Source organism: Solanum tuberosum, unplaced genomic scaffold, assembly GCF_000226075.1.
Source record: "Solanum tuberosum cultivar DM 1-3 516 R44 unplaced genomic scaffold, SolTub_3.0 scf00040, whole genome shotgun sequence".
NCBI classification, from domain to species: domain Eukaryota; kingdom Viridiplantae; phylum Streptophyta; class Magnoliopsida; order Solanales; family Solanaceae; genus Solanum; species Solanum tuberosum.
In genome coordinates, this window is record NW_006238964.1 from 18,624 (window position 1) to 34,495 (window position 15,872).

The following is a 15,872-nucleotide window of genomic DNA, read 5'->3' on the forward strand; positions in this document are numbered from 1 at the left end:
GAATTTTCAAATGATCGTAACTTTGGGTTCGAATATCATATTGACGCAATTTTTTTTTTGATTCTCCGTATTTTTTCGAGATCTATTTGTAAAACTCATGCCTTTATTTTATTTTCTCATTTTTTTTTCTTAATATATTTCTACTGATATAGATTAGTTAGAAGATGTTTTTCGGAAAATCGGCTCGATCAAACCGCAGATTTAAAAAGAATACGCTTGAAACGGACATTCGAGGCCAAAGTTATAACCGTTTTAAATTTTCTCATTTTTTTTTCTTAATAAATTCTATTGATATAGAATAGTTAAAAAATGATTTTCGGAAAATTTGCCCGATCAAATCGCCTTTAGGCAGTTTGGTTGCGTAGATATCAAAAAAATTACGCAGATTAAAAAAAAAATTCGCTTGAAAACGGACATCCGAGGCCAAAGTTATGGCCGTTTGAAATTTTATTTTCAACTCTGAGTCAATCTCTTTAATATGGTGAATTTTTCAAATGATAGTAGATTTGGGCTCGAATATCATATTGACGCAATTTTTGTTTTGATTCTTCGTATTTTTTTGACATCTATTTGTAAAACTCATCCCCTTTATTTGATTTTATTATGATTATTTTTTCTTAATATATTTCTACTGATATAAAATAGTTAAAAGACATTTTTTCTGAAAATCGGCTCAATTTGCGTAGATATCGAAATAATACGCAGATTAAAAAAAAATGATTGAAACGGACATCCGAGGCCAAAGTTATGGCCGTTTGAAATTTTATTTTCAACAAGACGTTTTTCAGCAAATCGACTCTATCAAACCGCCTTTAGGCAGTTTGGTTGCGTAGATATCGAAATAATACGCAGATTAAAAAAAAATGATTGAAACGGACATCCGAGGCCAAAGTTATGGCCGTTTGAAATTTTATTTTCAATTCTCAATCAATCTCTTTAATATGGTGAATTTTAAAATGATTGTAACTTTGGGTTCAAATATCAGATTGACGCAAAAAAAATTTGATTCTCCGTATTTTTTTGAGATCTATTTGTAAAACTCATCCCCTTTATTTGATTTTCACATTTTTTTAAAAATATATTTCTACTGATATTTGATACGCTCAAATTACACCTCCTTACAGAAGTATAAGCGATCGTTATCAAGTAAAGAACCCAACTTGTTGTAAATAGACAAAGGCATGAGGTTGATGCTAGCCCCAAGATCACACAATGCCTTAGCAAAGTGTAGCAGCCCTATAGTACATGGAATCGTGAAAGCACCAGGGTCTTCCTTTTTCTGCACATGAGATCTTGTAGCAATAGCGCTACAATGCTGCAATCTATCATCATCTTCAAAACTCACAGATCTTTTCTTTGTCACCATATCTTTCATGAACTTCGCATACCCAGGCATTTAATTAATTTTTTTTGCATAATGTTAAACTCAATTGCCCCAATAAACTATGATAATATTTATAGCATATCTCAGAATACAAAAAAAATAATAATCTTGACATAATTGGGCTCCGGACTTAGCAAATGTGGGCTTATCATCTCAAATGAGGGAACCTGTGAGAAACCAAAAATAAATAAAAAAAAGAATATTGGGAAATTCCCCCAAAACAAAAGAGGGGACGATGTATGGATCACCGTGAGGATGGGTTTATCCAGTTTGTAGGGTGAAGGCCAAACTTTCTCATTTAGGTGAACCCCTAGCGATAGAACAGTAGTTGTGGAAGGGCGATGCTGAAGAAATCCTAGGAGTGCTGGATTCCAAATCCAAGGAGGACGAAAATTTATAGGCTGACCAGTTGCATATAGCAAACACAGAGAATGTGCACTGCGATTTGGCCTTCACCATTAGTGTCAGAACTTTGGAAAGAGAAGATGGATCGAGGAGGAAACGGATGGTCGTTGTCTTCGTGTACTTACGGGTATACCCTGGCGGTCATAGTGATCATACTGACATGTCATTTGCTGAACTCTCGCCTTCCATTTGCCTTGTCTTTCCTATCCGTCGTCTTCGGATTTAGAGAACGATCTGCTGCGAATCCACATGCCCAATCCAATGGTCATCCTGATGTCGCTCCCTCTACTCCTTCTGATGTAAGGTATTTTTTCTTCTAATATAGGTAGGTTTGTGCACAACTGTAGAAGCTCCATAGTAGCCTGTACCATGTCATTTTCGGAATAAATTTTATGTTCATTGGTAAGTATTATATCAGAAATTCATCACCAACCTCATTAATATTTAATTAAGATATTTCATGAAGAATCTTAAATAGTCAAAAGAGTAGTAGAAGCAAAATTCTAGAACCTCTAGAATGAAGTAGTTGAGAAATATCTCACTAGGTCCTTCCATAACAAAATAACAGATTTGACATGTATGTGTAATCAAGTAAAAGATGAGTGCTCATCAACCAAGAAGTGAGTTATCAAGTGAGAAATAAAATAGTGCAAGTGTGCAACAAAGAGAGTTGCCAAAATGTGAGTACAAAAATTGGGGGTAAGAATTGTAAGATTGAAGCTCGTTCTTTCCTTGCAATAATAAATTCAAATTGTGAGCAACCAATTGTGCTCAAATAAAAAGAGGATTGAGAGTGAGATTATAAGAAAGAAGAGTTGATCTTTTTGACGGGTGGTTGCACTTTCCCAGGTCGAACGACTATCAATCGTGGCCTAGTGAGAAAAGGCTTGAGAGAGGGAGAAAAGGCTCGAGAGAGGAGAGACAACCATTTGATGCTTGACAATGGAAAAAAGTACTATATGCTTTATGTTTCCTATGCAACTACTACAACTAATAAGCAATGCATGATGATATGTGATACATGCTTTGACTTCTAAGGCTTGATAGGCCATTTTGGTCGATTTCTAGTTGATTGCCTCAACCTATCGATTGAGTGAGTTGGAGAAGAAAGTCTTAGGCTACGTCTCTATAGGTTTCACATCTTATTTTCTTGCGTTTCTACTCTTTACTTATGTGCAAAGTGCCTAAGCAGTTCAAGCTATTATATTTTGAGCCTACTCTCCATTTCCACCGTTGATGCAATAGAAACTGTTAATGCAATATCTAGAGGTGAAGACATTCCCACTACTATAATTGGAGTTGATGATACTAGTGATGATAGAGTAAGAGCTCTTGCTAGAATAACCAGTGCTAGTTACTTGATTGTTGGAGGAGAAATCACTGTTAGAAATGTTCACGTAGAATCTCCTTTTCCATCCGCAGGTATAGACTTCTTTGGATCTTATCAACTTCAGAGGTTAATCAATAGGAAAATCCCCTTCTTTTTTATCATCCTCTCAAAAATTCTTTTTGATGGGCATCTTCTACTAAAAAGAATCTTACTCAATTCAATAGAAATTAACTTCTACCCCACTGTTTTTCTTTTCAAACTAAATTGTTGGGACGTGCTTTTTGTAGGGATTCAAGCTTGCGAAATGCTTTATCATTCTTACTGAAGAGTAAAGCTTAATTGACTTTTGATACAGGTGCGAAGCAAGTCTATGCGGAAAGGATAGGAAAAAGCTCTATACAATTTGCGAGTTGTTAGTGGAATACGAGTAAGGACTTTGTTTGCCCAAGTCCCTTGCTTGAAGGACTATCGCACTTTCAGTGGTAGTGAGAATATTCCTACACTTCCCTGTACTTCTCTTAAGTGACATCAAAATACTCTTTCAGCCAATTTGAAAGCAGTAATAGATAAGATTGAATAAAAAAGAAGGTTCACTCCTTAGAAAAGAAGGTTCACTCCTTACTTTGGGAGATTGGGGAGTTGAGATTTTTTTGCTCTTACGTTCGCTGTAAGGCCATTAAGATCAGAAAGAAGGAGATTGAATTCTTCCTTTTATTGAGACTAACTCTAATTGTGATTTTACTCTATTATGATACCTCCCTCTGTCGCAATAGAAATTGAGAATGGAGGTGATTTCGCTACATTTGTTTATAGTTGGAAATTCGAACTCGATGGTCTTTTTTTTTGAACTTGGTAACTTGTATTATATCACAAAACAATACATAGGTTGTATTGAAACCTTATATACAAATGTACTCCCAATTTCACTTCTCTACGACTAGATTGAGTCTAGGACATCAATAATGGAGATAGTGTAATTTGAGTATAACTGGTTACACCAAAAAACTAGAAAAAGAATGCAGTTAAGCTAACTTTTTGCACACTGTTCACTAAGCTCTCAAAACATCTTGAATTCCTCTCTTTCCAGATAGTCCACCATATAGCACTAGGGATAATTCTCCATCGCCTTTTGTCTTTTGCATGGACCCCTTCTCCCTCCCAGCTCATTAAGGCCCTAGTCACTTCCCTAGGCATGGTCCAGGGAATGCCTTTCAGGCTGATAAAAATTCTCCATAATTGTCGGGTGAACCTGCAATGTAAAAATAGATGGTTGACAGTCTCATTTGTTTCACCACATAGGAAACATCTGGAGCACAAGGTTATCCCCCTCTTCATGACATTGTCCTGAGTAAGGACTACTTTCTTAGCCATTAACCAAACAAAGCATGAAACTTTGTGAGGTATCCTACTCTTCCAAATTTGTTTCCAAGGACATTTTGTACCTTGCTGGTTTGTTTGGTCCATCATCTTGTAGGCTTTGTTGACTTTGAACTCTCCCCTGCCATCACCTGTCCACCATAGAACATCCTCACATGTCTGCAAACCATTGAAAGTGTCCACCAAGTTGAAAAATTCAGCAACTCTCATGATCTCCCAGTCATTCAGATGTCTTCTGAAAATGAAATTTCATCATTGTGGGGACCATATCTCTATTATGGTACTTTGTTGGGACAAAACTAGGTTGTAAATGTCTGGGAAAAGTATTTCCATGTTACCACTCTCATGCCAGTTATCTTTCAAAAATCTGGTCTTCCATCCAAAACTTTTATCTTTGAGTTGTTTTTAACTTCATTCCACAGACTCCTGATGGACCTCCAAAGGCTAACTCCATAAAGAGTGGTCACTTCTCTAGTAATCTAGTTGTCCTCTTCCTCATATTTGGCTCCAATCACCTTTCTCCACAACAACTGGTTATTATTTGCATACTTCCATAACCATTTCATACTTAGGGCCTTGCTTTGGATTTGTAGATTCTTTATCCCCATCCCTCCATTCTTTTTTCCAGTCAACACCTCCTTTCATTTTACCAAGTGAAAGCTTTTTTTCTCCTTGTTACCCTTCCACAAGAATTTTCTCCTGATGCTATCCAACCTCTTGATGACCCCTCCTGGAATAGGAAAGAGGGACATCATATACGTTGGTAAGGCATCAAGTACTGAGTTGATTAGGGTCAGTCTACCATCCATGGATAAATATTGTGTCTTCCACTTGGCTAGTTTCTTCTCACATTTCTCAATAACAATGTTCCATATTTCTATGGATTTAGAATTGGCTCCTTAAGGCATTCCCAAGTAAGTAGTTGGTAGTGCTCCTATTTCACCTCCCAAGATTGAAACTAACCCTCTCATATTGTTCACCTCATTAATAGGGTACATCACACTCTTTCTCCAGTTAATTTTTATCCCAGATATACCTTCAAACAGGACTAGAATCACTCTTAGGTATTTAAGTTGTTCCTCCTCAGCATCACAAAATATCAAAGTGTCATCTGCATATTGTAAGTGTGTTAACTTCCAAGCTCTCAGTATCTTCTCTAGCCACCTCAAAACCCCTTAACCACCCTCTCATGTTTGCTGTTTTTATCATGTTATTTAAGCCTTCCATAGTGATCAGGAACAAAAAAAGGGACAAGGGATCACCTTGTCTGAGTCCTCTTTGTGTTTGGAAGAATCCTACAGGATTACCATTGATGAGAATTGAGAAGCTAACTGTTGAGATACAATATTTCACCCAATTCAACCACTTTTGCCCAAAACCCATCATTTCCAGCATCTTCACTAGGTACTTCCAGTTAACATGATCATAAGCTTTTTCTATATCCAACTTACATAGTACCCCAGGTTTCTTTTGTTTATTTCTTGAATCTATAGCTTCATTTGCAATCAAAACTGCATCCATTATCTGCCTCCCTTTAATAAATGTCATTTGTTGTGAGTCTATCAACTTGTCTACCACCCTTTTCAGTCTCTCAGTCAAGACTTTAGAGATCAGTTTGTATATACTGCCAATTAGGCTAATTGGCCTAAAATCTCTTAACTCCTTGGCACCTTTCTTCTTGGGTATAAAGGCTATGAATGTTGCATTAAAGCTCTTCTCAAATACTTCTTGCTCATAGAAGTTTTGGAAAGTGTCCATGATGTCTTGCTTAACCACATCCCAACATGTAATGAAGAACCCCATAGTAAAGCCATCTGGACCTGCTGCTTTATAACTGCACATAACTTTAAACACCTTAGAACTTCACTTTCTTCAAAATTACTCTGAAGCATCTGTTTTTCTTCTTCTGTTATAACTGGGCATTGTACATTTTGATACCTGGGTCTCCACTGAGTAGTTTCCTTTTATAGCCTAGTGTAGTAATCAACAATCTCCTCACTAATTAAGTTTGGCTCTTGAGTCACTTCTCTTTGTATTACAAGCTAGTCAATGTTGTTATATCTTCTGTGTGCATTTGCAGTCTTGTGAAAGAACTTAGTATTCTTATCACCTTCTTTCAGCCAAAGAGCCCTAGATTTTTGCCTTCAGGATATTTCCTCCTTCTTAATCAACTCTTCATACTTCAACAGCAACTCATCTTTTAATGCAGATTCTTCAATAGTGAGAGTTCTGCCCTTCCTGTCAGCATCTAAGTTAGCCATCTGTTCCAACAGTTTCTTCCTCTAAATGGTCAAGTTTCCCTCTTCCCCTTTCCTCCATTCTTTGAGTTTGCTCTTCAAAGCTCTTAGTTTGCATGCCAATATATAGTCAGGTCTTCCAGTGAAGTTGAAAGATGACCACCACTCCCTAATTGTATCAATGAAACCCTCAGCTTTCAACCACCAATTTTCAAATTTGAAATAGCCTTTGTTCCTTTCCCAAGAACCCCCAAGTAAAGCTATTGGTATATGATAGAGTTCAGCCTTTGGAGAGGAATCTGTTTTAGATTTTGAAACTTGTCATCCCAGTCCTTGGAAATTAGTATTCTGTCAATCCTGGAGGCTGCTTCATGTTGATCCCCTTTGAACCAGGTGTATGTACTATCCTCTAGTTGTAGATCAACTAGTTTCATGTCTTTAATAAAGTCTGAGAATTCCTTCATCCCCTTTGTTCTGCTCATATAATTCTTCTTCTCAGATATGTATCTAACTGCATTGAAATCCCCACAAACTTCCCACGGCCCTTCCACCAAACCTCTTACAGCACCCACTTCTTCCCACACTAATTTTCTTTCCTTGTAACAATTGGGAGCATACACTCCTGTAATGTGACATTTGAAGTCTTCTGTTTGAGACTCAAATTTACAGGTGATAGAGTATGCCCCTATTTCTAGAATTTCTCCCTTCCAAGCACTCTCATCCCACATCATTAAAATCCCCCCTCTTGTTCCGTTGGACTCTAGGTATGCTTGTCTGATCCATCTGCCTCCCCAGACCTGTTTGGCTACCTCTATAACATTGCCTTCTAGTTTTGTTTCTTGAAGACATATGATGTCTGCCTTCCACCCCCATATCATACTATTCACCAATCTTCTCTTGTCTCTATCATTTAGTCCCCTAACATTCCAAGAGACTAGCTTTATCTTCATCCGCAACTAGTACTTGCATTCCCTCCCATTTCCTCTGTTCTTGAGCTTTTGAACTTGACGTCAAAGCATATCAAATTCTTTAAAATTCTTGCACTCCCTTAGTCTTTGACTTTTTGATTTCACTGCACTGTTCTTGTCTTCTTGCCAGCCTACAACTATCTATTTGTAGCAATAGTTCCATGGCCTCCTCCTCGTGGCCTTGAAAATCAACCCCGAAGATTTTCCCCAATTTAATTAGGTTTTGTTGTACCCAATTCGAGGTTTCTTTTTCCTTCCCCTGCATTATGAACTGTTGTTGTTGTGACATAATAGGCTCTGCTTCATCAATTTCCCAGTTGAGATACTATCTCTGTAATAGGATTTTGTAATATTACCCTATTGTTATCATGATCAATCTCAGCTATTGCTTGATTGCTTTCCACCTGTTTATCAGTGTCTTCAACCTCCACGAAGTCTCTCTATCCCCATTATCTCTGCGGATTTTCCCACTATCCTTGAGAATGTTGGACTGTTCTCGCCAAGTACGACTCTTTGTGCTCTTATTTCCTCAACGCAATCGAAAAATCTCTGGGTTGTTAACAAGCCTTCTATTTCCCCTTGATAGTTGTTAACAATAACTTGGGCCGCCACATCTGGGCCTATGCACCAAGCCTGTGAATTATTTGGCCCAGACTTATAACACTCCTTTGAGATTTCCTTTAAATGACTCACATACCCCTCATTTAAATGGCTCACGTGCCCTTCATGAGATGACATTGTGACTTTATTTGCAGGGGCCACGTGTTGCAGTGTTGAAAAGTCCCTAAGTTGATGGGATTCGCTATCAACATCACAGATCCTCTCCCCTAAAACCCTTTGGTTAAATCGCTGGACTGGGCAAAAGGTGTCATCTTTCCCCTTATCGTTTTCCAGCATAATTTCAAATCTTGGCGAACATTCCGGCCAGATTTGAAAGTAGAATTTTATGTCGTTCCACGACACAACCACCTCTTTCGGGATTTTTCTACCATCGTTTGCAACCTGGATCCTCGCCCACTTCATACGATTTTTCAGCTTTGTTTCCTCCTCCGTAGCCACCCAACCTCCACAGATCTCGCCTATCTCTTGGAAGACCTTCTTTGACCATAGGTGTAGGGGATCCCCACTGCTCTGATCCATGTTTCTTTAATAGAAGCAGACTTAGAAATACAGTCGGTTGTTGGTGTCCACCATTCGAGATGAAGGTTGCACGTCTTCCATCTCTACTGGCCCTGTATAATCTGCTCTGCCATGTTTTTGTTTGGAAACTCAAACAGAAATCTCTCATCATTCAACTCGTATATGTTCATTCCGAAGACGTTCTTCCAGTTGGAAGATGACCATCTTCTTAAATCTGCTAGAGTTGGCCTCGCTGTAGGCTTCTCACTACAAAACCTACTAGACATCTAGATAAAAGGTCGCCTTCCTGTGCTTCTATTTTATCTAGGATTTCTACAGTGCCCCTCATATTTTTTATCTCTGCATTGCGTAAATTCCTAGATTGCCATTTACTATCTTGAATAGGAGTAGCGTAGGGGTAATCCAAGACCACCCTAGTGCTAGGTATTTTCACCTTTACCTGCTAACATTTAATGAATCTGTCAATCTTCAAAGCAATGTCCAACCACCCAGCATTCAATGCCAACTCTGGTATTATAATTCCAGACCTTCCCCATCTATATAATGTTATGATGTTTATGAACCTCCCATGTATATTATGCTTTCTTGTGCAGTAGTGCTCTGACTCATGCTCAGCCATTCTCCATCATCTTGTCTCCTTCTTTTTCTCCTTGGATGCTTCTCTTAAGCATTGGCAGATCCATTCTGTCACCTTCCTACTCATAGAAAATCTGTGCATCATCTTTTTGCTTCTCTCTACCCATTCGTACCATTCGCCTTTGTCATTATCCCATCTGGTGATATCGAAAGACTTAAAACCTACGTTGAAATAGATTCGATTTTCCTCCATTCTATCAGAGAGTGGTTTATCAATAATCACAGTGGGTGATTATTGTTGGCTTGAAAAAAAAGGGTTGATTCCGGTGGGAGTAACCGAAAAAGCTGGGCTTCTCTCTCCTAGGAAGTAGGAGAGAGAAAGGGTATTGGGAATACTATTGACTTTGCTCCAGATGAAATAGAAGCCATTTTTTGGCATCCCTTCTCCAGATGTCTTATTCCTTGCCTTAGTAATGTGCAATCAACTACTTGGCACCTTCCCTTATTCTCTTTCCTTTACTTTTATATCTCGGGGCATAATCGTCATTTGAGTTGTCTTTTTTTTGTACACTTTAAACTTCCTCGGATGGATCCTCTATGTTCTTGTTGTTTAGTGTGAGTAAGGCGGGTTCTGGGTGTTGCTTTCGAGTGGTCTAACGAATCCTTAGTCTATTGGCCTTGACCGACTCAATGGTTGATTGTAGTCCTCTCTACGCTTGCCACTTGTTGAGTCAAATGGTTTTTGCTTCTTGTATGTTCTTACAAGTACAACTATGACACCTGGCCGGTGAACAATTCAAGTTGGATTGCAAACTATATAAATTTTCTAAAGAATAATTAGACTTGGGCATCACTTAAGTAGCATAGCTACTCTTTTGCCTATGAAGATCAGCTAAGAGCATCTTCTAGTTCTAATAGGCCTAGAACAAAGGATGATTTCTAAATGAGTCCAAGGACTCAATGAATGTTGGAACTTTTGCTTGCATTGTATTATTTGGTCTATGTACCTGAATTGATAACATTCGAGATTATGCAGACTCATACAAAATTTTCCTTTGAACTGTTTGAAAGTTGTCCATTTTTGCCTATGAAGATTAGCTAAGAGCATCTTCTGGTTCTAATAGGCCTAGAACAAAGGATGATTTCTAAACGAGTCCAAGGACTCTATGAATGTTGGAACTTTTGCTTGCATTGTATTATTTGATCGATGTACCAGAATTGATAACATTTGAGATTATACAGACGCGTACAAAATTTTCTTTTGAACCATTTGAAAGTTGTGCTTTTTTGCCTATAAAGATCAGCTAAGAGCTTCTTGTAGTTCTAATAGGCCTAGAACAAAGGATGATTTCTAAACGTGTCCAAGGACTCTATGAATGTTAGAACTTTGCTTGTATTGTATTATTTGGTCTATGTACCAGAATTAATAACATTCGAGATTATGCAGACTCATACAAAATTTTCCTTTGAACCGTTTGAAAGTTGTCCATTAAGTCATGAGAGTATGAATGGTTTCTTTTTCATTTTCAAGAAGAAAGAAGAAACCAAAATCTTGGGCTATTGATTTGGCAGAACGAAGGATGATTTCTTTCTGCCATTTGTCTTTTCCTTCTAGCTAAAACTCAGATAGATTACTTACTCTTGAGAAAGGGTAATAGAGGCCTTTGTAAAGATGGTAAGATTATCCCAAGTGAGAATCTTACTACCCGACATAAGCTTTTGGTGATGGACTTGGATTGACGAGCAAGTAGGAAAAAGATTAATTTTTGACTAAGTAATCAATGAGGTAGCTTGACCCCTGCCCTCTCTCCGTAAATGAGAGAGAAGTTGATGACGATGGGGGCTTGGAGGAGTTCTGGAGATGTGTACAACATGGGGGATAAGACAACTAGTTGCATTAGGGAAGCAACTAGAGAGGTACTATAGGTGTTGAGGGGTAACTTTGGTGGTCGGGAGGGGGGGGGGTTGGTGGTGGAATGGAGAAGCTCAAGGCTAAGTGGAAGCAAAACGATTGCTTATGCAAAGTTGGTAAAATGAAGGACGAGGAGGAAATACAGACGCATAAGGAAATCTATAAGGCAACGAAAACGGAGGCTAAGTTAGTGGTTAAAGTAGTAAAGACGACAATTTTCAAACAACTATATGCTGAACTAGGAGACAGAGGCTGAGATAAGAAACTGTAAAGGCTCGCGAAGGTGAGAGAGAAGGCCCGAGACCTAAATCAAGTGAAGTGTATCAAGGATGAAGAAGACATGGTGTTGGTAGAAGAGATCCTTATTAAACAAAGATGACAAACTTACTTCTACAAACTATTGAACGAAGAAGGGAATAGAGACATTCTGTTAGGTGATTTGGAGCACTCTGAGAGATATTGAGATTTTGGGTACTGTGGGTGTATTAGGGTTGAGGAGGTTAAGCGCGCTTATAGTAGTTAGTGCAGGGGAAGAGCGACCAGACTATATGAGAGTCCGATGGAGTTTTGGAAAAACATAGACATGAGTAGACAAGTATGATGTGGTTAAATAGTTTGTTTAATGTCAATTATTAAGATAACAAAAATGCCCGAGGAGTGGAGGTGGAGGTGGAGTACAATGGTTCTGTTGTACAAGAACAAGAGTGATATCCAAATTGTAACAATTACATGGGTATCAAGTTGCTCGGCCAAACTAAAAAAGTTTGGGAAAGAATCGAGCAGATGAGGGTAGGCGAGATGTGTCAATTTTTGAGAACCAATTTGTATTCTTGCCGAGGCTATCGACTACAAAAGCCATCCATCTTGTGAGGAGACTGGTGAAGAAATATTGGGAAAGGAAGAGTGACTTACGTGTGGTATTCATTGATTTTGAAAAGGCTTACGACAAAGTCCTGGAGAGAAGTCATTTGGAGATGCTTGGAAGCAGAGGTGTACCAGTGGCTTACATTAGGGCGATAAAGGATGTGTATGATGGAGCCAAAACTCAGGTTAGAACGATGAGAAGAGACTTGGAGCACTTCCCAGTTGAGCTGGGGTTGCACCAAGGATCAGTTCAGGTTGCAGGGTTCATGGTTATGAAAATAATTTGTATTATCCTTTTGAGGAAATAAAGATTTCTTTCAACTAAATATTTAGCATTTTATTTTTTTTGTTTATTGTCAGGTGTACCCAGGCTCTTCGAACTTGAAATAGATGATTAGATGTCTCGTCTTGAAGAGCGACATATTGGTAGGACTCCTTGTGAGTTGGGCTCACTATTGCAGTATATGAAGAATTTCCATGCTCTAGTAGTAGATATGGTTCTCCTATGTGAGCCTTGTCTTCAGTTGCTTTTAACTTGCAAATGTGGCTGTATTTGTTAGTCCCTAAGCATCCTAATATCTCATTTATTATTCTCAGGATCACTACAGTGATATCTGATCTAGATCTGAAGAATTTGATTGATGTCGTAAATAAGAAATTTCAAGCTAATGAGAAATGGGAAGATGTCATTAACCGGAGAACAGATCGTTTTTCCTACTGTGCACAGTGTTGTAAACTGAAGGTGCTTGCTCAGATTATCTCTTTATGTACTGTGTTTTTAATATTATAGCGGTCTCTGCTTTTATCTCTTAGGGACTTGCTGAATTGCCTATTTTCTCAAAATTCAGAATAGCATATTTATGCCTCATGTCTGAAGCTATCAATAAGCTGGGCTTGTAAAGAAACAGAAGAAGTGTGTCCATTAGGTGAACTATTAATCACAAAAGTGACTTCTTTCACCTTTTGTTAATGTACTTATCTACCTTTGAAGCTCTTAAAAGAAAATGGAGTAACCAACTGTAGGCAGTGCTCCCATTGATACTTATAAAGGATCTAAAGTGACTGAATGGGGTCAAAGAACAGAATACAAAACTTGCAAGCCTGTATGAGCATGCATTTTCATAAGCACGAGCACTTGTATCTACAGCTGTGCAATAAATGATTCTTGGTTTCACCTTCTGTTTAATGCTATTTTATTATGCGAAGTGATACAAAGTATCTGGATTGCCTTATTTTAAATGTATTTATTTAGTAATTCTTATCGTTGTCTAACTTATCGAAAAAAGTTACTACTATCTGTATCAGTACTGAGGTGATGATACCCATGTTTGATCTCTTCTGTTCTGCAGGATGCGCCTCTTAAATATCTAAGTGTCACTGTATTTGAAAATTGCTCTGTTGAGATGATAAGAGATTTTTACATGGACAATGATTTCCGGAAAATTTGGGACAAAACCTTGATTGAGCATAAGCAGTTGCAGGTGGATTCAAGCAGTGGAACTGAAATTGGACTCATGATAAAAAAGTTTCCATTATTGACTCCCAGAGAGTACATATTAGCGTGGAGAGTGTGGGAAGGCAGTGATGGATCCTTCTACTGTTTTACCAAGGTAGTACTTAATAAAGTTTGACATTGAGTGGACATCAAGCTCTCATAGAACTGACTCTCCCAACTTAACTCTAGAGAGATATCTTTCTCAATGGTGCAATGTCTTCTGTTAAATAAATATTGCAGTTAGAACTTGTTTAGAATTCTTTCAATTGGATGATACCCCCCACCCCACCCTCACCCCACCACCCCCACAAACCTAAAAAAGTAAAAGAGATAAGAAGGAGGAAGCGTTTGGTGTTCTCACATAAGTTTTCATCATTCATGTGTCCCAACTCATAATTGTATCTATTCTTGTTTCAATTTTTCCTGTTACATATCTTAGTTTATGTATGCTAAGTTTTGGCGTTTTACTGCTAGTAGGAATGTGAATATCCTTTGGCACAAAGAAGGAAGAAGTATGTCAGGGTTAGGCTCTTTAGATCTGGTTGGAGAATCAAGAAAGGTAGGTTTTTGATTTGTTCCTTGTTATTTTTTTTCCTTGTGTGAGAAAAACTGATTTAAGCATCTCATGACAGCATATACATAGTTGGAATCATGACTCATTTTGTGATTTTTTTTGTAATTCTATCAGGTTTCTAGGAATAAAAGTAAAATATTATGGTTTTCTGTAGTACTTTTAGGAATCTAGGATGGTGCAGTACTGAGTTGTTTCATTGTGAATTTTCCTTCAGTTTCTGGTAGGAATGCCTGTGAGATCCAAATGGTACACCAAGAAGATGCTGGTCTTAACGTTGAAATGGCAAAATTAGCCTTTGCAAAAGGCATATGGAGCTATGTTTGTAAAATGGATGATGCACTTCGCCAATACTCAGCCGTTGACCACCATCCTCAATTGACTTCAGGTGTGAGTGCCGTCACGTTAATTCAAAAGGTGGGAGCTATGCTTCTTTTAAAGTTCTTAATTGTGGGACTTTCATTATTCTTTTTGTTAGGAAATGGAAAGTTAAGTAAAATGGATGACAAAAGACAAATCTGGCAGTGACCGTAACAGAAACATTTTCCTTATCGAAGTCATTTTTCTCCCTTTTTACTTCAATGGCCTCCCTCCCTCCTAAAATGATAAGAAAGTACAAGGATAACGTGCTGCTACTATTGCCTACGTGGATTAATTAGCCTTCCCAATATGAGTAGAATAATGTATAACGTGCTGCTTGACAAAATTTTTTGATCTTCCCTTTCCTAACCCCTTTCCCACCCTCTTCAAATGAAGGTTCCACTTGGGTTAGACACCTTGGACCACACAAGGGGCTTAATCAATCCAGAAATCTGCACGAGTAGTGACTATTGCGGTGGAGTGTCACGTGAATGCAATGCTAGGGAACAAAGAAAAGAGCCATCAAACAATCTGGTGCCAAATATGCTAATGCTCCTGGGTGGTGCAATCTGCATGTCTAGAGGGCTCTCTAACTTGGGATCAAAGGTTGCCATGGCATGTATCCTGAGTAAGCTTGTGAAACTCAATGGTATGAGAAGCAAAAACTTACAGAGATTTAGCCAGATAGAGGTTCAGACACGTGTACAATGCGATGATAAGTGAAGATGAGCTTCAGTGCGGCTACTCAAGTGTAACCTCTTGAGTAGGAATGCAGCTGTGCATATTTATGTGGTTTCAAGAAACATATGTTACTTAATATTTTATTTTTTAAAATTTCTCCAATTACCCCTTTCGCTATTGATACATGAATGTGGATTGGACGATTCTCTCGCTCTAATCTTCTTTGTTATCGGAAGCTTTTAAGCCAGTGTCATTCAATTATAAGTGTTTTGTCATATTATTGGATGATTAACTAGCGTGATATTGCTCTATTATGCTAAAATTATAATGTTGGATTTAATATAAAATATATTTTTAGTATCATAAATGTATACATTGTGTGTGAATTTTAATTCTTTTACTAACATTTGTGAGTGGTAGCTATGACCAAGTGATATTGTAATATAAAAAGAAGAGCAAAATATGAAATTGGTGCATTCGATGTGGCGGTTTTCACCAAGATGCCTTATGCAAAGTTCATGAGGAGCTTGCTGATAAAGCTTAAAAATATCCTTGGCTATGCTCATATGCAT

At 38.0% G+C, this 15,872-nt stretch overlaps 1 protein-coding gene across 3 annotated transcripts; it reads left to right on the forward strand.

Moving 5' to 3' along the window:
- The first annotated feature begins 1,550 nt into the window (after positions 1-1,550).
- Positions 1,551-15,575, forward strand: LOC102599661 (uncharacterized). 3 transcript variants are annotated; one of them, XM_006342782.2, is made up of 7 exons: positions 1,551-2,093; positions 3,475-3,546; positions 12,791-12,935; positions 13,543-13,803; positions 14,166-14,247; positions 14,477-14,676; positions 15,016-15,575. In XM_006342782.2, the coding sequence occupies exons 1-7, from the start codon at positions 1,816-1,818 to the stop codon at positions 15,340-15,342; spliced, it is 1,365 nt and encodes a 454-aa protein (XP_006342844.1). In that variant the 5' UTR covers positions 1,551-1,815; the 3' UTR covers positions 15,343-15,575. The 3 variants fall into 3 exon arrangements, with proteins under 3 accessions (XP_006342844.1, XP_006342845.1, XP_006342846.1); XM_006342783.2 differs by lacking the exon at positions 3,475-3,546 and having other exon boundaries at positions 1,553-2,093; XM_006342784.2 differs by lacking the exons at positions 3,475-3,546; positions 12,791-12,935 and having other exon boundaries at positions 1,553-2,088.
- The last annotated feature ends 297 nt before the right edge of the window (positions 15,576-15,872 follow it).